Genomic DNA, 22347 nt, shown 5'->3' with positions numbered 1-22347 from the left:
AAAAAGTATTTAGTCAGCCACCAATTGTGCAAGTTCTCTCACTTAAAAAGATGAGAGAGGCCTGATCATCGTAGGTACACTTCAACTATGACAGACAAAATGAGAAAAAAAAAAATCCAGAAAATGACATTGTAGGATTTTTTATGAATTTATTTGCAAATTATGGTGGAAAATAAGTATTTGGTCACCTACAAACAAGCAAGATTTCTGGCTCTCACAGACCTGTTACTACTTCTTTAAGAGGCTCCTCTGTCCTCCACTCGTTACCTGTATTAATGGCACCTGTTTGAACTTGTTATCAGTATAAAAGACACCTGTCCACAACTTCAAACAGTCACACTCCAAACTCCACTATGGCCAAGACCAAAGAGCTGTCAAAGGACACCAGAAACAAAATTGTAGACCTGCACCAGGCTGGGAAGACTGAATCTGCAATAGGTAAGCAGCTTGGTTTGAAGAAATCAACTGTGGGAGCAATTATTAGGAAATGGAAGACATACAAGACCACTGATAATCTCCCTCGATCTGGGGCTCCACGCAAGATCTCACCCCGTGGGATCAAAATGATCACAAGAACGATGAGCAAAAATCCCAGAACCACACGGGGGAACCTAGTGAATGACCTGCAGAGAGCTGGGACCAAAGTAACAAAGCCTACCATCAGTAACACACTACGCCGTCAGGGACTCAAATCCTGCAGTGCCAGACGTGTCCCCCTGCTTAAGCCAGTACATGTCCAGGCCCGTCTGAAGTTTGCTAGAGAGCATTTGGATGGTCCAGAAGAAGATTGGGAGAATGTCACATGGTCAGATGAAACCAAAATATAACTTTTTGGTTAAAACTCAACTCGTCGTGTTTGGAGGACAAAGAATGCTGAGTTGCATCCAAAGAACACCATACCTACTGTGAAGCATGGGGGTGGAAACATCATGCTTTGGGGCTGTTTTTCTGCAAAGGGACCAGGACGACTGATCCGTGTAAAGGAAAGAATGAATGGGGCCATGTATCGTGAGATTTTGAGTGAAAACTTCCTTCCATCAGCAAGGGCATTGAAGATTAAACGTGGCTGGGTCTTTCAGCATGACAATGATCCCAAACACACCGCCCGGGCAATGAAGGAGTGGCTTCCTAAGAAGCATTTCAAGGTCCTAGAGTGGCCTAGCCAGTCTCCAGATGTCAACCCCATAGAAAATCTTTGGAGGGAGTTGAAAGTCCGTGTTGCCCAGTAACAGCCCCAAAACATCACTGCTCTAGAGGAGATATGCATGGAGGAATGGGACAAAATACCAGCAACAGTGTGTGAAAACTTTGTGAAGACTTACAGAAAACGCTTGACCTCTGTCATTGCCAACAAAGGGAGGGTATATAACAAAGTATTGAGATAAACTTTTGTTATTGACCAAATACTTATTTTCCACCATAATTTGCTAATAAATTCATTAAAAATCCTACAATGTGATTTTCTGTATTTTTTTCTCATTTTGTTTGTCATAGTTGAAGTGAACCTATGATGAAAATTACAGGCCTCTTTCATCTTTTTAAGTGGGAGAACTTGCACAATTGGTGGCTGACTAAATACTTTTTTGCCCCACTGTATATCATTGCGTTATTATAGCCGCATACAAACATGGTCTCTTTTTTGTTTTCTTGAGTAAGGCAGCTCCAAAATGCAGTTGTTTAAGCCTAGCTCAGTGCTTTCTGTGGTAGTGGGGCAAGCCAGCAGAAAATACAGAGTGCCGGGCTGTGATTGGCTCAGTGTTCTGTCACTCATGGGGACACTACGTCACCGCCAAGTCTAAGGGTAGACCTTGAAAATTCAAGCCCTTTCGGTGCTGCTATAGAAATCACTTCTATGCTCGCTTCGAGGCAAGCAACACTGAGGCATGCATGAGAGCATCAGCTGTTCCAGACTGTGTGATCACACTCTCTGTAGCCGACGTGAGTAAGACCTTTAAACAGGTCAACAAACACGAGGCTGCGGGGCCAGATGCGTTACCAGGACGTGTGCTCCGGGCATGTGCTGACCAACTGGCAGGTGTCTTTACTGACATTTTCAACATATCCCTGGTTAAGTCTGTGATACCAACATGTTTCAAGCAAACCACCATAGTCCCTGTGCCCAAGAACACAAAGGCAACTTTCCTAAATGACTACAGACCCTTAGCACTCACGTCCGTAGCCATGAAGTGCTTTGAAAAGGTTGGTAATGGCTCACATCAACACCATTATCCCAGAAACCCTAGACCCACTCCAATTTGCATTCCGCCCAAACAGATCCACAGATGATGCAATCTCTATTGCACTCCACACTGCCCTTTCCCACCTGGACAAAAGGAACACTTATGTGAGAATGCTGTTCATTGACTACAGCTCAGCGTTCAACACCATAGTACCCTCAAAGCTCATCACTAAGCTAAGGATCCTGGGACTAAACACCTCCCTCTGCAACTGGATCCTGGACTTCCTGACAGTCCCCTCCTGTACCGCCTGTTCACCCCTGACTGCATGGCCAGGCATGACTCCAACACCATCATTAAGTTTGCAGACGACACAACAGTGTTAGGCCTGATCACCAACAACGACGAGACAGCCTATAGGGAGGAGGTTAGAGACCTGGCCAGGTGGTACCAGAATAACAACCTATCCCTAAACGTAATCAAGACTAAGGAGATGATTGTGGACTACAGGAAAAGCAGGACCGAGCACGCCCCCATTCTGATCGACAGGGCTGTAGTGGAGCAGGTTGAGCGCTTCAAGTTCCTTGGTGTCCACATCAACAACAAACTAGAATGGTCCAAACTCACGAAGACAGTCGTGAAGAGGGCACGACAAAGCCTATTCCCCCTCACGAAACTAAAAAGATTTGGCATGGGTCCTGAAATCCTCAAAATGTTCTACAGCTGCAACATCGAGAGCATGGTTGCATCACTGCCTGGTATGGCAATTGCTTGGCCTCTGACCGCAAGGCACTACAGAGGGTAGTGCGTACGGCCCAGTACATCACTGGGGCTAAACTGCCTGCCATCCAGGACCTCTACACGAGCCGGTGTCAGAGGAAGGCCCTAAAAATTGTCAAAGACCAAGGCCATACATAGACTGTTCTCTCTACTATCGCATGACAAGCGGTACCGGAGTGCCAAGTCTAGGACAAAAAGGCTTCTCAACAGTTTTTACCCCCAAGACATAAGACTCCTGAACAGGTAATCAAATGGCTACCAGGACTATTTGCATTGTGTGGCCCCACCCCTCTTTTTACACTGCTGCTACTCTCTGTTTATCATATATGCATAGTCACTTTCACTATACATTCATATACATACTACCTCAATTGGGCCGACCAACCAGTGCTCCCACACATTGGCTAACCGGGCTATCAGCATTGTGTCCCACCCACCGCCCGTCAACATCTCTTTTACGCTACTGCTACTCTCTGTTCATCATATATGCATAGTCACTTTAACCATATCTACATGTACATACAACCTCAAATCAGCCTGACTAACCAGTGTCTGTATGTAGCCTCGCTACTTTTATAGCCTAGCTACTGTATATAGCCTGTCTTTTTACTGTTGTTTTATTTCTTTACCTACCCATTGTTCACCTAATACCTTTTTTGCACTATTGGTTAGAGCCTGTACATAAGCATTTCATGTTGTATTCAGCGCACGTGACAAATAAACTTTGATTTGATTTGAGTTACATTAGAAGTGTTCATTCAAGAAGGCTCAATCTCATTGGCCGTAGATAAAATGACGTCAAATCCCGTTATACCTACAGTAGCTTTGATTGGACTGATCACCTCAACATCTTACTTTCAAATTCTTAGCTAGCAGTCATCATCATGAATCAAGTCAACAATCTACCGGCAAATGCATTTTAATCCTTGTCATATGAAGATAAATAATAAAGAGAAATTATAGATAAAACGTATCGGTGCTCATCGGCCATTGGACATAAACATTACACAACAAGTTGGAAATCGCAAAAAATCTGGAAAAAAAATCTGAAATCAGTGGCTAACTGCAGGCATTGCAAAGCAATCATTAGCCTGTTATTCAGTGGAGTGGCTGTGTGGTCCCAAGTCTAAGATTAAGGGTCTCTTTTCCTAGTTTAAAATGATAAACATTCAACATTGGCCATGCTGTCAATCAAGCATGATTTGTGCCACGCTCAAAATAACTGTTAACTCGGAACCGCAAAATCTGACTTCAGTGGGTTCAAAACAACTGGGAACTCGGGAAAAGCGAGCTACGCCTGGGAAAATACGCTTTGAACTTTAATCCAACTCGGAATTGTACATTCGGAACTCAGGCCTCTTTCTAGAGCTACGACCTGAAGATCACTGACGTCATCATGATTTAAAAAAAATAAATATTATTCTTTATACTCTTGTTGTGCTGTCTTAAAATCACCATAAATTCAGAGATTGGCAGACTTTGATGACCTTCCTGTTCAAGTGAGCACATTACAACAAGGTGAATCCAAAAATGTATTGTATGCTGCTGCATAAATTATGTAATATGCCAGGGAGATATGTACATTGTAGCTAAGAAAGTAATACTAAGTGTATGTTGTGTAGTAAGCTGTTAGTAGCCCATGTGCCTCACCCCCCAAAACAAATTATATTTTCACTTCTTAATTTCTCCTACTGTTCTGATTTGGTTGTGCACATGTAGCCTATAACCTGTTTTTGATAAATGTAATCATCAAATATTGTAAGAGCTTTCATTGTCTGCTTATATGCCCCCTTTATTTATCATACGGTTCTGACTTGGTGTACATGGAGAACACTGTAAGAATGGCCCATGTTCTGAACTCTGTAGCTGTATATTTCAAAAGTGATGAACAAATAGTCTATTGACTAACGTCTGTCCTGGCTCGCTCATTAATGTCTTAATCGAAATTACGGATTGTCTCTTATCCACTTGTCGTCCCCTTATGCCATAGTTTGTACATCTCAATCGTCAGTAGAAACCACATTTGTTTAAGAAAGTCAGCAATATCATATATGTTTTTTTAAAGGCAGTAAATGAGGCTGAATGAACTGTTTCGTTGCCAGACAAGGCTCCACTGATAGCCAGGTGTAGCAGTGGTAAAGTGTTCTGCTGTTGGGACAGCTTTATGTAGGCCAGTTTGTGGGCATCGTTTGCCACCGTTATGGTGCAATTAATGTATTGTTTAGTGTTTTGTAGTGGCTTTGCTGCCATTTAATATTATTATTATTTATTTATTTTACCTTTATTTAACCATGCATCCCAATTGTTTTGGATTGTACCAGAATAACTCAAACTGTAGATAGGATAGTGGTGCTGGTAAATTACGTTGCTGTTGGGTAATAAACTAGGTGGCGCTAATGAACACAATAAAGTTGCCTCAGCAGTTTAATTCAAAGTCAACTCTGATGAAATCTTGGGAGTTCTCGCAAGGGTAAAACATTACTCTCTTTGCAAGAAAACGTCTTTAAATTCGCAGGTAAATCCAGAAAGAGACAAAGACAGACATTGTTTCCCCTTCTTCCAGTTACAGTCAGTTACCAAGCTAATCAATTATTCTCCTAGAAACGGGTAGGCATTTAGGCAACAACTATTTTTTTCATGGTCTCTCCTCAGACGAGTCCAATGCGTATATCTGTAGGGTTAAATCTTTGCCGCACTTAGAAAGAATAAGCCTTCTAAGCATATTCGCTTTAAAACGACCCTACCATTATCACAATGTATAGATGTTTTTTTTGTTGTTGTTATATACGAGCTAAACATATCGTTTAGTAGCTTGTTGTTGTATTTTATTTTTTTTCCCATCCCTCCGCTCTGAAGCAATGGGAGTGGCTAGAATAACCTTCGGGTGAGCTAGTGGAGAGAGCCGGAGAGCGAGAGAGGGACGGAGAAGACTAGTTGATTGCTAACATGGCGGAGACCGTACTCTCGCTCTTCGACTACCGGGAGCCACCGACACTGGACAGCGACGGAGAGGGAACCAAACCGGTGCCGACGCCTCGGGGGTGAGGGTATTAGTCAGTTAGTTAATTAGTAGCCATAGGTATTTTTCTGAAGTGACTGTGTGACAGCGCGAGCAAGCGAGATGGTGTGTGTGTGTGTGTGTGTGTGTGTGTGTGTGTGTTGATCTAACGCTATATTGTAGGCTCAAATTAAAGTTGTAATACATTCGTTATTAACTTATTATGTGCGAGAGTGTGAGAAACCCGTATAAATTATAGTATAATGTTCATTAGACTATAATTAATTTGTTGCTACCCACTTCACAAAGCAGCTAGATAGGTGTGTGTGTGTGTGTGTGTGTGTGTGTGTGTTTCCGCGCCCGCTTGTACGTGTGTGCGAGAACTGTACGAGCTAGCTAGCTAATTTAGCAACTTCTGTACTTGTGTAGTTAACTAACAATTTTTTCTCAAATGTGAATTGTATGTGAATTACTAGCCAACCAACGAGTTATCAAACGGTACTAGTAGATACTCTTAACAAACAAAAGTAAACCCAATATAATATATTTGTTAGTTTTTGCTATGGTGACTTGTTATATATGCTACCAGAGCCTGTGTGTGTGTGTGTGTGTGTGTGTGTGAGAAGAGAGAGCTCTCACACACACAGGGAGAAGAGAGAGCGTGAGAGAAAGGAACGAGCACTGTGTGTGTGTTAGAGAGGGGGGAGGGAGTGTGTGTGTGAGCAAGGGGGAGGAGTGTGTGTGTTGGAGAGTGTGTGTGCGTGACAGAGACAGTATGTGTGTGTGTGAGAGAGGGGGGAGGGGGAGTGTGTGCTAGAGAGAGGGAGATGAGTGTGTGTGTGTTGGAGAGAGGGAGAGTGTGTGCGAGACAGTATGTGTGTGTGTGTGTGAGAGGGAGGGGGTGCGTGTTGTGTGGAGAGACTGTGTGACAAAGAGAACAAGAGTGTGTGAGTGGAATGAGCACAGTGTGTGTGAGAGAAGGGGGAGTGTGTGGTGTGTGTGCTAGAGGGGGTGGCATGTGTGTATGAGAGTGTGTGTGTGTGTGTGAGTGAGACAGAAAGGAGGGGAGGAGTTGTGTGGTTGTGCGTGTGTGTGTGTAAGAGAGTGAGGGTGTGTGTATTCATGTGTGTGTGTGAGAGAGGAAGAGGAGAAATTGAATAAATGTGTGTGTAGGGGATAGGAAGAAAGGTGTATTTTTCAGAGATTGTGTGAGAGAGAGGAGAGTGTGAGGAAAAATAAATAAGGTGTGTTTTTAGGGAGAGAGAGTGCGAGGAGAGGGCTGTGAGAGAGACTGAAGGACGTGTGTGTACGTGAGGGTGAGCATATTTGTGTAATAAAGGGGGAGTTTGTGTGTGAGGGAGAGATAGAGGGGAAGTGTGTGAGAGAGGTACAGGGAAGGGGAGGGAAGAGTGTGTTGCTTAGTGGGGGAGGGTGTGTGTGAGGGAGAGAGAGGAGTGGTGTGTGTGTGTGTGAGGGACTAGTGTGTTTATGTGTAACCAAGAAATGTGGGTGTGTGTGTGTTTGTAGAAGGGATAAAGCAAAGGGGAAGATTGTGTATTTGTGAGTGAGAATTGTGTTTCTGACTTTCCAGTAGTGTGTTGTCTTCAAAGTAGAAACAATAGTTTAGGATGGTAAGAGACTAATATTTTCTGGTATCATATTTTGTGTGTGAGAGATTTGAGTTTTTGGTTAGTTATTACAAACTGACAGTGAAGACTGGTGAAGAAGAAGTGTGTGTGTCTGTCTTTAAGAAATGGAGGGATAGAGTGTGTGTGACGAAGAGAGAAGGGGAGGGTGTGTGTGTGTGTTACAGAGAGAGGGGGAGGGTGTGTGTGTTACACAGAGAGAGAGAGAGAGAGAGAGAGAGAGAGAGGGGGGGTGTTACACACAGAGGGAGAGGGAGAGTGTGTGTGTTTAAAGGGGAGAGTGCAAGAAGAGGGAGGGTTTGTGTGAGAGGGAAAGAGAAGGGGAGGGTGTGTGATGGAGAGAGGGTGAGGAAGTGTGTGTGTGTGTGTGCGTGTTTGTGTGTGTGTGTGGTGTGTGTGTGTGCGTTTTTGAAACAGAAGGGAGGGAGAATGAGTGTCTGTGTGTCTTGGAAAAAAATAAAAAAAAGTCTGTGTGTGTGAGAGAGAATGTGTGTATCTGTGTGTGCGTGCCTGTGTGTGTTTGTTCTGGAGGCAGAGGGAGAAGGGGTGTGTGTGTGTGTGTGTGTGTGTGTGTTCTGCAGGCAGAGAGAAAAAGGGAAGGGTGTATGTGAAAGGGGGATACAGAGGCAAGGTTTGTGTGTGTGTGTGTGTGTGTGTGTGTGTGTGTGTGTGTGTGTGTGTGTGTGTGTGTGTGTGTGTGTGAGTGAGTGACTTAGACAAGGGCAGTGTGTTTGCTTGTGTGTAAGAGACAGAGGAAAGGAGAGTGTTTATGCATCTACTTTGTTTATGAAAGAGGGAAGGACTGTGTGTGTGTGTGTGTGTGTGTGTGTGTGTGTGTGTGTGTGTGTGTGTGTGTGTGTGTGTGTGAGAGAGAGGGGTGGGAGTGTGTGCGTGTAGAGAGAATGTTATCCGTGGAGGAGCGAGAGTGTGCGAAGAGGATTGCGTGTGAGTGTGCATGCGTGCCTTATGGAGACTAGTGTAGTGTGTGAGAGGATGTGTATGTATTAAAATGTATGTGCATGCATGGGAGAAAGAGATGGTGCATGTTTTCTGGAGATTGAGTGTGTGTGTGTTAGAGAGAGAAAAGAGTCTAGGAGTGTGTATGGTGTAGATTGTGTGTGTGTGTGTATTTTTTCTATGTGTGTGTGTGCGTTTTTTGTGTGTGTGTGAGAGAGAGAGGGAACATGAGACTGTGGGTTTGGATATTTGAGAGAGAGGGAGGGAGAGAGAGAGACAGTGAGTGTGTGTGCGCTTGAGCGAGTGTGTGTGTGAGAGCATGTGAGCTTTAGAGAGGGGGGAGGGGTGTGTGTGCGTGCATGTGAGCTTGGCTGAAGAGAGAGTGTGTGTGTGTGTGTGTCTTGAGTGAGGACTTGTTTGTGTATTTGTGTATGTGGGTTGGCAAAGGCAGAGGGCTGTGTGTGTGTGAGAGTGTGTTTGTTTGTGGGAGAGAGGAGAGGGAGAGATGTGCAGGGATAGGGGAATGGAGAGAATCAATGGGAGGAAGAGAAAGGGAGTGATAGAGTGAAGGACAGATGGAATGGAGAAGAGAGACATCTGATTAGACAGTACTAGAATAGACCACACACACACACACACACACAATGGAATATCACCAAGAGAGACACTCCTGTGGACTTACTTCCTCAATCCTGGTTGGGCTTACGTGAACATGTCATGATAAATCCTAGAGACTGGCAATATGACATGGTTATAACTGGTCCCTGGTCAAAAGTAGCACACTATATAGCGTGTGGTCGTAGTGCATTGATTCATGTAGAATTCACAAACACACATAGTAGTAGAACATTTTACACACTGTATTTGAAGACACATAGAGCCATCAAGGAGAAATAAGCAAAATTCCATTGGAACAAATTGGTTAGGAAATACACACACACACACATATATATATATATATATATATATATATATATATATATATATATATATATATATATATATATATATATATATATATAGTGTATTTCATATGTATGTGTGTATATATGTATGTATACATATATATACATACACAATTAGTGGTTTCGGCTATTTCAGCCACACCCGTTGCTGACAGGTGTATAAAATCGAGCACACAACTATGCAGTCTCCATAGACAAACATTGGCAGTAGAATGGCTTTACTGAAGAGCTCAGTGACTTTCAACGTGGCACCGTCGTAGGATGCCACCTTTCCAAAAAGTCAGTTTGTCAAATTTCTCTCCTGTTGGAGCTGCCCCGGCCAACTGTAAATGCTGTCATTGTGAAGTGGAAAGGTCTAGGAGCAACAACGTGGTAGGCCACACAAGCTCATAGGACGGGTCCGCCGAATGCTGAAGTGTGTAAAAATCATCTGTCCTCGGTTGCAACACTCACTACCGAGTTCCAAACTGCCTCTGGAAGCAACATCAGCACAAGAACTGTTCGCCAGGTGATTCATGAAAGGGTTTCCATGGCCAAGCAGCCGCACACAAGCCTAAGATCACCATGCGCAATGCCAAGTGTCGGCTGGAGTGGTGTAAAGCTCCCGTGTGGCTCAGTCGGTAGAGCATGGCGCTTGCAACGCCAGGGTTGTGGGTTTGATTCCCACTGGGGAGCAGTATGAAAAAAAGTATGAAAATGTATGCACTCACTACTGTGTACTACTGGATAAGAGCGTCTTCTAAATGACTACAATTAGAAACAAATTAAATTGGGCAGTGGGAACAAGTTCTCTGAAGTGGTGGATCACACTTCACCATCTGGCAGTTCGACAGACAAATCTGGGTTTGGCGTATGCCGGGAGAACGCTACCTGCCCCAATGCAGTGCCAACTGTAAAGTTTGGTGTAGGATAAATAATGGTCTGGGGCTGTTTTTCATGGTTCAGGCTAGGCCCCTTAGTTCCAGTGAAGGGAAATCTTAACGCTACAGCATACAATGACATTCTAGACGATTCTGTGGCAACAGTTTGGGGAAGGCCCTTTGCTGTTTCAAAATGACAATGCCCCCGTGCACAAAGCAATGTCCATACAGAAATGGCTTGTCGAGATCGGTGTGGAACAACTTGACTGGCCTGCATAGAACCCTGACCTCAACTCCATCGAACACCTCTGGGATGAATTGGAACGCTGACTGCGAGCCAGGCCTAATCGCCCAACATCAGTGCCTGACTTCACTAATGCTCTTGTGGCTGAATGGAAGCAAGTCCCCGCAGCGATGTTCCGACATCTAGTGGAAAGCCTTCTCAGAAAGGTGGAGGCTGTTACAGCAGCAAAGGGGGGACCAACTCCATATTAATGCCCAATATTTTGGAATGAGATGTTTGCAGAGCCGGTGTCCACATACTGTTGGTCATGTAGTGTATGTAACCTAAGTGGAGGTATTTAGCAGGCTAGAAAAGCTGTGGTACTGTACTACACACACACACACACACACACTCACACACACACTATAAACCACTGTACTGTATGTAAATTAGTTGTTGCTAATGCCTCTTATAGCTCTACCATTACAGACCATTCTAGATAATGTTAATTACCTCACACAATGGGGAATGGGTGAAATGCATTTAAAAGAAGGCTGTTACTTTAAGAAAGAGCAACTAGGCCCAAGTTTACATGAGTGACCATGCAGACACACACACACACGGGAGTGTGTGTGCACACAAGAAAGTGCAGGCGCGCACACACACACACACACACGTTATCACGAGTCCAGATGGAGAGCGAGGGGCAGATCAATACAAAGACAGCGAATCTGGTTGATATCTCTGCTCAAAGAGTCTCTCTCTCCCTCGCTCACACACACACAAACACACACACACACACACGCAGTAATGAACACTTGAGAAACCAAGGCACTGTCTTCCTATGGCCTAGTTTTAAGAGCCTCCAATGTCATGTAAGGAGAAAATAGAAAGAATTACAGAAAACAGTGTGTGTGTGTGTGTGTGTGTGGACAAACTGCCCTAAATCACACTGATCCAAAGCCAGTTTCTAGTGCTTGTATTTGAATGGTTACAGCTAGGATTGAGGCAAAGAAAGATTAGCTCAGATCAGCTCCTAGTGTATCCACTGCTCTTACAAGTGGCTTTACGCTATGGCTAGACTCTGCACCGCAGTCACAGATCTTGGATCAGTTTACCATCCCTGTATCCTGAATCCCTGGCAGTGGAGTGATCTTGTATTGTGGCTTGTGATTCACAAATGTCCCTTCAACACCAATTTACCCAGTAAGAATTTGATCCAATTCTACCCAGTCAGCATTCAGCTTTTTCCCCAAATAAACCAAAGTAATTGCAATTTTACCAATAAATAGTTTAAATCAATCCAAAAATATTTTATCAATGATTCAGTTGTTATTGGTTGAAAGTAGTTGGAGACAGAAATTGAGACTGGCTTCCTATTGGTGGGGCGGCAGGGTAGCCTAGTGGTTAGAGCGTTGGACTAGTAACCGAAAGGTTGCAAGTTTGAATCCCCGAGCTGACAAGGTACAAATCTGTCGTTCTGCCCCTGAACAAGGCAGTTAACCCACTGTTCCTAGGCCGTCATTGAAAATAAAATATTGTTCTTAACTGACTTGCCTAGTTAAATAAATTGGTGATCAGTGTATTGATTGCTTTTCCTACTTGATTGATGTGAAGATTGGTCCGCCTGGGGCATTGATGAAATTGATAGAATCTCTCTCTCTCTCCCTGTGTGTGTTCCACAGACGCGGCTGTGGGAGGAAAAGGAAGGGAACGCCGGTGAAAGTGTGCGACCGAGTCTTTGTCACAGAGGATGAGGAGGACAGCTCCGAACACAGCTACTGTCCAGGTGTGTGTTTGTCCTATATTGATGATTCTTGTGTTGACACGTGTGTGTGTAATAGTTGTGTAGTGTATGCATCCATGATTGTGTGTGTTATGGGTGGAAGAGGGGGGTTGTGTGTGCGTGCTGACATATATAAATGTGTGTTTGTGTTCGTGTGTGCGACTGTGTTCGCGTGCGACTGGTGTGTGACGTGCATATGCGTTCAGGTGGGGGAAAGGTTGATGACCTTGTGTGTGTTCTTTCGTACGTGTCGGTGTGTGTGCAGTCGTGCATGTGTGTCTGTGTGCATTCGCGTGTGTGCTCGTGTGTAATCCTGTTGTACTCTTCTCTCAGGTGATGGTAAGGAGGCTGCAGAGAACAAACGACCAACACTGGATGGACCATGTTACATCAATGACCCTGCTCAGATCTGGTGAGTGTGATTGTGTGTGTGGGGGATTTAATTTCATGGTGTTATTTTTTTATGATATGTTTTTTATTTGATGACGTTTGTATTTTTTTTATGTGTGTATAGTTGTGTTTGTGTGTGTGTGTGTGTTTTTTGTTATGTAGAATACAAAACATTAAGGGCACCTTCCTAATACTGAGTTGACCGACCGTACAAGGTGTCGAAAGTGTTCCACAGGGATGCTGGCCCATGTTGACTCCAATGCTTCCCACAGTTGTGTCAAGTTGGCTGGATGTCCTTTTGGGTGGTGGATCATTCTTCATGCACACAGGAAACTGTTGAGTGAAAAGTGAAAAACCCAGCAGCATTGCAGCTCTTGACACAAACCGGTGCGCCTGGCACCTACTACCATACCCCGTTCAAAGGCAATCTTTTATCTTGTCCATTCTCCCTCTGAATGGCAGACACACAATCCATGTCTCAATTGTCTCAAGGCTTAAAAATCATTCTTTAACCTGTCTCCTCCCCTTCATCCGTTCTGATTGAAGTGGATTTGAAGTGACATCCAATATGGGATCAAAACTGTCACCTGGTCAGTCTCATGGAAAGAGCAGGTGTTCCTAATGTTTTGTATTGTTGTGCTGTTTTTGCGTGGGGTAGCTGTGTGTGTGTTGCCGTGTGTAATTGAAAGTGTGTGTGTTAGCTGCTATTTTTGCTGATTTTGTACGCATAGGTCCACTTGTGCTGATCTAGCTCCCTCCAACCCCTTCTCTCGCTCCCTCCCTATCTCTCCCCCCACCTCTCTTCCTCCCTCCCCCTTTCAGCAGTGGGTCTTTAGAGCCGGGTGAGGAGGGATCCAGTGGGGGCAGGGGGGCGGCGGTGATGTACCCCCCTCCTCCAAACTGCCGCATCCGCGAGGTACACTGTGGGAGCCAGGTGCGTCTGGTCGTCATAGCGATCCGAGACATCACCAAAGGAGAGGAGATCACCGTTGACTACAGCCTGACCGAGTGGGGAGACAACACTATGGTGAGTAACCATGGCGACATACCTGTGAGAGCCGAAGTAACTGTTGCCATGGTGAGTAACCATGACGATGTACCTGTTAGAGCCTAAGTAACTGTAGCCATAGCGATGGCTGCTACAGATATAACCTGGGATATAGTTGAAGTCAAATGCAGTTTACCCATCTTTCTATTTGGTGAATAGTGTTTTCAATGAACGACTTACATTTCACATGTAGTGAGCCAAATAACGACAAAATAGTTACATTTTGAAATCGACAGTATGCCACAATATCCATGATTTGTGTTATCCGAGGCAGGTTGCAAGTCCCGAAACTAGCGATTGGATCACGTGCAACACATTTCTGCGCTGTTTACTTTTACTCTGGTTAAATAATCCTCTTTTTCTCACAGAAATTGTTGAGTTATTTTTGTTGGGCCATAATACATGGGTATCTGGGAATTTTCACCTTGGCTGACTACTGTATCTTACTGATTATAGTATCTAGTGCTTTTTGGGGCACTACTGTTATTGGTTTGACCGTCTGATTGACAGCACTGGGTGATAACAATGAATGCTAATGGAGCCTATATTCCTCCAGGGTTTCCGTGGTACCGTGTCTCCAGGGAGATATGAGTGTCTCTCCGACCCCGAGAACAACAGTATCAAAAAGGTTAGGAAAGACAGCCGTTGCCTACTATGTTTATACAACACTTAAATACTATACTCATGTGCGTGCTTTGTATGTCTACGTTCCATACGCCTGTCTGCTATACCTTCAACTCACTTTCCTTATAGGATTCTAAGTGTTGTAACATACTAGTGTTGCTCACTCAGCGCTCTAAATGGACACTCCTCATTCACACACCCACCATTGACAGACACTCTAAACCAGTGGTTCTCAACCCTGGTCATGGGGACCCAAAGGGGTGCACCTTTTCGTTTTTTGCCTTAGTACTACAAAGCTGATTCAAATGATCAACTCATCATCAATGCTTCAAGCTTTGAATCAGGTGTGCAGTGCGAAGGAAAAACGAAAATGGGCACCCCTTTGGTCCCCCAGGACCAGGGTTGAGAACCACTGCTCTAAACAGTCTGTCTTATGTCACTTGTCTGTTCTCTACTCACACGACTGACTCAAACACTACTCATCTCTCGCTCCCAGGAGGAAGAGTCCGTGCCCCCCTCTCTCTCAGCCCAGGACTACCTCACCCCTTCCTGGCCCCTTTCCCCCTCTTCCTCCCCCCTCTCCCACTCCAATGCCAGCGACTCGGATCCCCAGAATGAGGGGGGCGAGGACGGGAGTCAGAGACACACACCTCGCCGCCGCAAACGCCGCCGGACCACCACCCCCTCCAAAAAGAGGACCACCCCTCACCGGACGTCCCCAGGCCGCCCTCCCCTCTCCACTTCATACCGCCCCCTCACCTTCTCCCCCCCTCCTCCATCCTCCTCCTCCTCCACCTCTTCTCGCCCTTCTCTGTTCAAATCCCCTGCTCCATTGGGGCCCAACACGACGGCGAACATCAGTATTAACATCGCCAGGGGGGTTGGCATGGGCGTGCCCCCCCAGAAGTTGAGCTGCGCTTACTGCGGGCGCCACTTCCGCTCACTGGGGCGCCACCTGGACAAGCACCACCCCAACCAGCCCGAGATCCGTGCCGCGCTTATCGAGCGATTTATGCCCCACCTGGCGGCCGCACACGCCGCCCACCACGCTCAGTCCGAGCAGCAACCTCGGTCATCATCGGCGGCGTCAGGAGCGGAGCAAAATTCCCACAAGCCACCACAGGGGGGCGCCGCAGCCGCCGCGCTCTCCCTGTCTCCTCAACGTCCCTCCGCCACCACCGCCCAGTCCCCTTCCTCTGCCGTCGGGAGAAACTCCTCCCCCCTGGTGTTGACTCCGCCCCGAGGACGCAGTGCTGTGGCCGTGTCCGTTCTGAAGAGAAGCCCGCCTCCAGTGGCTGTGACCCCACCCAGAAAGGCAGGACTGCGCAAAGTGAAGAAGGAAAAAGAGGAGGAGGAAGAGGAGAACGACCTGGTGGAAGTGGCGGTGGCGAGGCCCAAAGAAGAGGCAGAGGCGGCTTGTCCCCACGTCTTTCAGCAGACGCCCAAAGAGGTGGAGCGGCTGCCTAAAGAGGATGAAAATGAAGAAGAGGAGGAGGAGAGCGGAATGATGGAAGATGACAGTGGAGCCGAGGAGAAGGAGAAGGAGTTGTTGAGGTGAGTGCTGTGGGGGGGGGGGTTGGTACTCCGTTAAAGGACTAGTTCACCTAAATGACAAATTCACCTCATCAAATGGATAGTGAGAAAGTAGTTGATGTATCAGCAAACTGAACTGCTGCTTAGCTTCTGCATTGGTGGATGTAAAACAGTGGGAATGCTTTTAGCATGCTCAAATTAGATTACTAAAATCAAATCAACTGAGACTGACTTAAAAGTAACTTCAAACTGCTAATGTGATGTTATCATTATAATAAAGGTAATGAGGATAGTAGATACTTTGAAAACATTTTTCCCTGTTGTATTGTGCGTTGAATAAATGAATAACTGACACCTGTAATTGAAACTAATCTCTCTCCCCTCTCTTTCTCTTCTTCCCTCCCTCTCCCTCAGTTCGGGCCGTCTCCACATGCTGCCCCTCCTCTCCTCCCTGTCTTCCCTGGTTCTCTACCTCCGCAGGCTCCAGCACTCTGCCTTCCTCTCCCTGTCCCGCCAGCTCCAATCCGCCGAGGCCTGGCGCCTCCTGTGCCACTCCTCCCTCGCCCTGCTCATCCTCTACAACCGTCGCCGCGAATGCGAGGTCTCCAAACTGGTCATAGCCGAATACCGCGCCCGTGTCACCCCCCAGTGCCCCGTGCCGGTGCCCCCCGGCGCCCCGCCCGCCCTCACACCCCTGGAGGCATCGCTTTCGCCCTTTGAGCGTCTCGTGCTTCCGCATTTGCCTCGAGTAGGTGTCCAGGGCAAACGAGGAAGAGTCCAGCCTCTTATCCTGCCACCGCACTGCGAGCCGTGTCTGGAACTCCTCCTCCAGACCAGGCAAGATGTCGGCGTCGATCCCCAGAACCCGTACGTCTTCGCCCGGCCGTACCACTCTCCAGCCACCCCCCTCCGGGGCACCGACCTCCTCCGGAGTCTGGCCCGCTCCAGCGGCACCCGGAACCCCCGCGCCCTCACCCAGACGCGCGTCCGGCGCCAGGTCGCCATCTTGACGCAGCTGCTATTGCTCGGCGAGGGGGAGGAGCCAGGACAGCCGGGCGGGAACGCCATAGAGCGCCTGGAACACTTCCTGGAGCGCGAGTACCACGTGACGCAGAGCTGCGGCGGGATTGGCCAGGACCCGGGGCTGATGGGTAGAGTGGGGCGTGTGGTGCTGTGCGGGGAGAGAGACGGCGTGCTGTTCCGGGGGATGAGCCTCCACCACATCTGTCTGGAGCTTGACGGTAAGGAGACACTGAGGATTGACCAATACGTCAGACCTGACTAGTCAAGCTAGAAGTGGAGTTATTTTTCTCTCCTTTACTGTGTATTAAGTGCGCTCGAATCAACCTGCTTGAAATAATGGAATGGATGGAACAAAGCATGATGACCGTTAGAGAAAGGTTAGCGGTCGGTCAAACCGATCGGACGTTCTCTTGAGAAGACCGATTTTCCGCATGTCTCATCAAATTTCAATTTTTTTTTTTTTCATGGTCTGACAAACACCACTCTGGCTCTGCCACCTCTGCCACCAAAAAGTTCTCTCTAGCTTAAACTGACATTTTGATGGGGATTTGTTCAGGGTACCCTAGTGGTTAGAGTATTGGACTAGTAACCGAAAGGTTGCAAGTTCAAATCCCCGAGCTGACAAGGTACAAAATCTGCCATTCTGCCCCTGAACAGGCAGTTAACCCACTGTTCCTAGGCCGTCATTGAAAATAAGGATTTGTTCTTAACTGACTTGCCTGGTTAAATAAAGGTCAAATAAATAAAAAAATTATGTTACTTCGATTGACGCAGCAATGCGCCAATCGACTCTAGGGGGTTAAACAGTTTAGAGTCATCTCACAATGATTGTTCATTTTGGACTGACCTTTAGTATGATGAGGACCAGCGCTGTAGTTAAAGTTGAGAAACATGTACATGTATTTGACCCTTCTCTTTCTCCCCCTACAGTGATGTCAGGCAACTCGGCCGACTCGTACTCGGACGGCGACTCTGACGGCGAAGGGGGGAAGGAGAAGGGCGAGGTGGCCCCTCCCAGCCTGCTGATGGTGAGGAAGGGCAGGACCAACGGCAGGACGCCGCGTGCCAGGAAACTCAAGGTCACGCCCTCCTCCGCATTGCCCCTCTCCCCCTCACTCCCCGGCCGCAGGAGAGGCTCAGGTGGGCCCAAATCAGGTGTGTGTGTGTGTTCACACTCCAAAGAAATGTCTACACAGATCCACCGCTGTGTGTACTAACCCACACTCTCCCCGCACAGGCAAACGCGGCGTCCTCAAGCGCCCGTGGTCAGACGCGGAGCGCGCCGCCGTGGAGGAGCACCTGACCTCCAACATCGCCGAGCTGCGCGTGCCCGCCAAGGCCGACTGCGAGCGCTGCCTTCAGAGCTGCCCTCTGCTGGTCACCAACCGGCGAGACTGGCGGGCCATCAAATTCTACTGTCACAACCGCATCCAGCTGATCAAGAAGAACCAGCGGCGCGAGGACGACGGGACGCCAATCATGGTGTGCTGAGAGGACGGACGGACGGACAGACTGATGACTGATGGACGGGCACGACAACAGCTCCACAGTATCCACACTTGCGTACTACATAGAATGAAGGAAGCCAAAACAGAGGAGTGGTCAACTCTGTAACGTCACAACAGTGCTGATGGGCAACTCTGTAGTGCAACAGAGTTGACGCTTATAAGGAAGCAATGTAGTGGCCGTGTGTTCGAAGTGGTACGCTAATGTGGGTATCGGAACGTAGCCTACATCTCATTAAGCAGGTTTCCATCCGTTTAATGGCAGAAAAGTCCATGTCGGGTCAAAAATGTCACGACAGGCCTGATGGAAACAGAAAATGTTTCGATAAACCTTCCAAATGTCAACAAAAACAAAATACGTTAGACACGGTGGGATCTTTTTGTGTGTGTAAAGTGAAGTACACGAGAAATGTCGGTGGAAATGCTTTTATGTGCAAATATTGATATAAAAACCATCATATCGATGGTTGCAAGGTGATGAGCTTGATGCTACTTTACGAGAAATATCCAGGGTCTTATTCTGGTGAAATGATCGATGCTTGGCTGCCATTTGACAAATAAAAATAATCCCGCTCTTTTGGCCATAATATTCTCATCATGTAGGCTATACCTGCGCCTGCGCGATTTTCCAATAACAGACTGGGCAGACTCATCACAATATAACAACACTTTTTGTGAGAAACCCATCCGCAGAGTTGAAAATTTGATGGAAACCCATTTAACTTTTTATTTTATTCGGTACACGGGAATTTAACAGCTAAAGGTATTTTTATGTGCACTACGTCATCACGCACAGTCGGTTTGATGGAAACATTTCTGGTGGGAAAATGCACATATTGTTTTGATGCAGATTTTTGAATATTTGTCACCAAATTGGATGGAAACCTAGCTATTGATACCCTTATATATATATATAGTCCTCTGAGACAAAGCGAGTGAGAGAGGGAGTGACTGTGTAGGACTTGCCACAACCTGTATAGTATACAGTGTATATGGACATGTTCATTTTGTTTTCTCTCCAAAACGAGAAGAACAATGTTAACGATGATAACGTTATAATGACGATGATGTTAATGATAACACACCACATATTGTTCTATTCAGATTTTCTGGACTCCAGTGTTTCATGGGTGTTGTAGGGACGTTTCTGAACACAAGAAAGCTTGACACTGTTAGAGTTTGAGGCTGTAGTGTGTGTGTATTTCTAGTGCTGAGAAGATGTTATAGGGTCTCCCAACACCCAGTCCTGGAGAGTGCATGCTTTCGTTCCAGCCCAGCACTAACTCACTTGATCAAACTAGACCTGACTGAAAGACCATGGTTAGTTCATTACTTAAAACTGGAGTGTTAGTGCTGGGCCGGAGCAAAAGCCTGCACCCCAGGAGCGGCGCTAGGGAGACCCTGGGTTAGAGTGGGGGGGGGGGGGGGGACGCCACCATCAATGTGTTGTGAAGTTTCTTTTTGGACTACCTAAGACACTATAGTCAGCATGGTGATTTTCCACTCCCTTCACAATTGACACTACAAGACAGCAGTTGAATACTGCTTTTGCCTAAAATATACCAAGTATATTCTTGTTGTTGGCATCATTCTTTTATTTTGATCCTGTTGCACATGGGTTTTCTTAAAAGCGGTTTAAAGAGGCGCATTAGCCCGTCGGGCCATTCTTCTGCGTCGAGTTCCGTATTTAACTTGAGTGTATTCTATGCTACTTCTATGTTACTAAGTGATTTTGGGGGGGGGGCTTTTTCAGAAGAGTGGGCATAGCTGAATACTTTTTTCTTTTTTTTACATGCATTGTTGTTGCGTCGTTTGTTGATCGTTTTGTCTTTTCAGACTGACCAGTGTAGCAGAGTTTTTTTAAGCTACTCTAGTCTCTATGGTTCATTGCAGTTAGATGATGGGCTGCTTGTAGCTCTAGTCCAGGGTGTTAGTGTGGCTTGCTGACTCTTAGGCCGGCATTCAATCCGATCATTGGTAGATTTGCGTTATAGCGCGCTTGACATGTGAAAGGTAATTTCCGATTACGCCAACACGTGCAGAGTTTACCATGCACGCGGTCTCCACGAACGCGGGAACATTGCCTTTTAAAAAGTGCATTGCCGACGAAGCGCGGTCGGGTTGAATCACGGCAGGAGCCTTCTCAGCTTCAGCAAATCGCACTAACGCCCCGGACCAGAGCTAGGTTTCTTTGTAGGTTAATCAGAGCGCCAAGTAACCCGACATCTTGTCTTATTGGAATAAAACCCACACAACGCCTCTCGACAGATATGTTAAATAAATTCAACTAATCACATATAATCTTACATTGTTTCACGCTATCATCTTGCCAGTTTCAGTGTACATAAAAAAAAGATCATTACGTAAACTGGTTAGTTTGTGCTATCCGTAGCTTTTATTTGTTCATTTGCGAGTTGGTATTGTACATAGGCCTATGGTTTTGTAAATATTCACAGAAACACATAAAGGGGAAAAAACTACACAATGGCTCGGTTTGTTTGTGTTATGTTTTATATGAGTCTGATGAAAAGTTCAAGTCATATTTCTGAAATATGAATCTTTCAATGTACTAACAATGAGTGCGTCCCAATAATATATTCTTTCTCCTGAAGTGTACACTTGTTTACTACTTACCACAAATCTAAATACATTGAATTGGTGGATTAATGGGCTAGTGGGTGTTTACACAATATTTATTTTCAAATTTAGTTTAATCATGAAGGAAAGTGAACAGGTGCACACTTTGAGAAGAAGAGATAATTGGGACACATTCCAAAATGTTAAGTGCTTTATTTTTCCACACCATACAGTTCACTAACTAGACCACCAGATGGGAGTGTTGCCCTGGAATCAAACAGAACTAGACCTGCATTCATAAAGCATCTGAGTGCTGAGCAAGAATCAGGTCCCCCCCCCCAGTCTTTTTTTTTTTTTACTCATATTTCAAACTGGGAACATAGACAATTAAAGGCAATCATGCTACAAAGCTGAATTTCCGCGATATGGATTGAATGGAGCCCTTTGAAACGTATACAGTTAGATTTATAAATATTATTAGTTAAGAATGTTAGGTAAGGTTGTCAACAAAAGTTGCAACCTGGATAAGAACTGGCAGGTCGCTCCTGCCACCTGTAAGGCCTTTTCTTTTTTATATATGTTTTTACCCATAAACTCCTAAGTGCTGCCCACTGAGCTTTCATCCAACCAATTACATTAGATCTGCCCATGAGGCTGAGCTTCCCTCAGAACAAGATTGAGGCCTGGGGGTGTATACATTATTCCGATTCTGTTGAAAAACATTTCCTAAACGAAAGAAAACCTAATGGAACAGGGACCAAACCTGAATTTGACCAATATAAACTCTTGTTTTGCTCTGTTTTCTTCCGTTTGGTTCTTAAACGGTCAACTGTTTCCGTAATGAATATACGCCCCCAGGATTCAATCCAAGAGCAGCAGGATTGAAACTCCTACTTCGCTAGACTCATTCTCATCATCAGGAAAATTCTATTTATGGGGGTAAAATAAGGTAGTAAAATGTGCTAGAAATGCTGTAGATACTACTTATATTATGTCATTTTTAAATGTGTACCCAATTGAGAAAAGGCCAAATTAATATTTCCTCCATTCCTTGTGTCTTCTCTCCTCACCTCCTCAAAAGCATTGGAGGGAAAGATCCAAGAGACGGGTTTGATTCTTCTCAGCCATTGCAGTCTGTACAGAGCCTAGCAGGCTGTTCAGAAAGGCAGCCCAATTCGGATTCCTCCCCCCCGCTAATTGGTCTTTTGATGATCTGATGTAATTGGTCAAAAGACTAATTAGTGGGGAAAAAATA

General features: G+C 45.8%; 1 protein-coding gene and 1 non-coding gene across 3 annotated transcripts; both read left to right on the top strand.

The window, feature by feature from the left end:
• The first annotated feature begins 5864 nt into the window (after positions 1-5864).
• On the top strand, positions 5865-21021 carry LOC139418824 (uncharacterized). 2 transcript variants are annotated; one of them, XM_071168554.1, is made up of 9 exons: positions 5865-5998; positions 12292-12395; positions 12726-12804; positions 13605-13809; positions 14387-14458; positions 14951-16008; positions 16402-17228; positions 17941-18150; positions 18248-21021. In XM_071168554.1, the coding sequence occupies exons 1-9, from the start codon at positions 5904-5906 to the stop codon at positions 18499-18501; spliced, it is 2904 nt and encodes a 967-aa protein (XP_071024655.1). In that variant the 5' UTR covers positions 5865-5903; the 3' UTR covers positions 18502-21021. The 2 variants fall into 2 exon arrangements, with proteins under 2 accessions (XP_071024655.1, XP_071024654.1); XM_071168553.1 differs by having other exon boundaries at positions 17941-18165.
• trnaa-ugc (transfer RNA alanine (anticodon UGC)) lies at positions 10124-10199 on the top strand. The gene has a single exon. It is a non-coding gene; the product is annotated as a tRNA-Ala (tRNA).
• Positions 21022-22347: the final 1326 nt, after the last annotated feature.

Source organism: Oncorhynchus clarkii, chromosome 10 (genome assembly GCF_045791955.1).
Source record: "Oncorhynchus clarkii lewisi isolate Uvic-CL-2024 chromosome 10, UVic_Ocla_1.0, whole genome shotgun sequence".
Lineage (NCBI taxonomy): Eukaryota > Metazoa > Chordata > Actinopteri > Salmoniformes > Salmonidae > Oncorhynchus > Oncorhynchus clarkii.
Note: the sequence above shows the minus strand (reverse complement) of the source record. Positions and strands in the feature narration are given on the sequence as shown.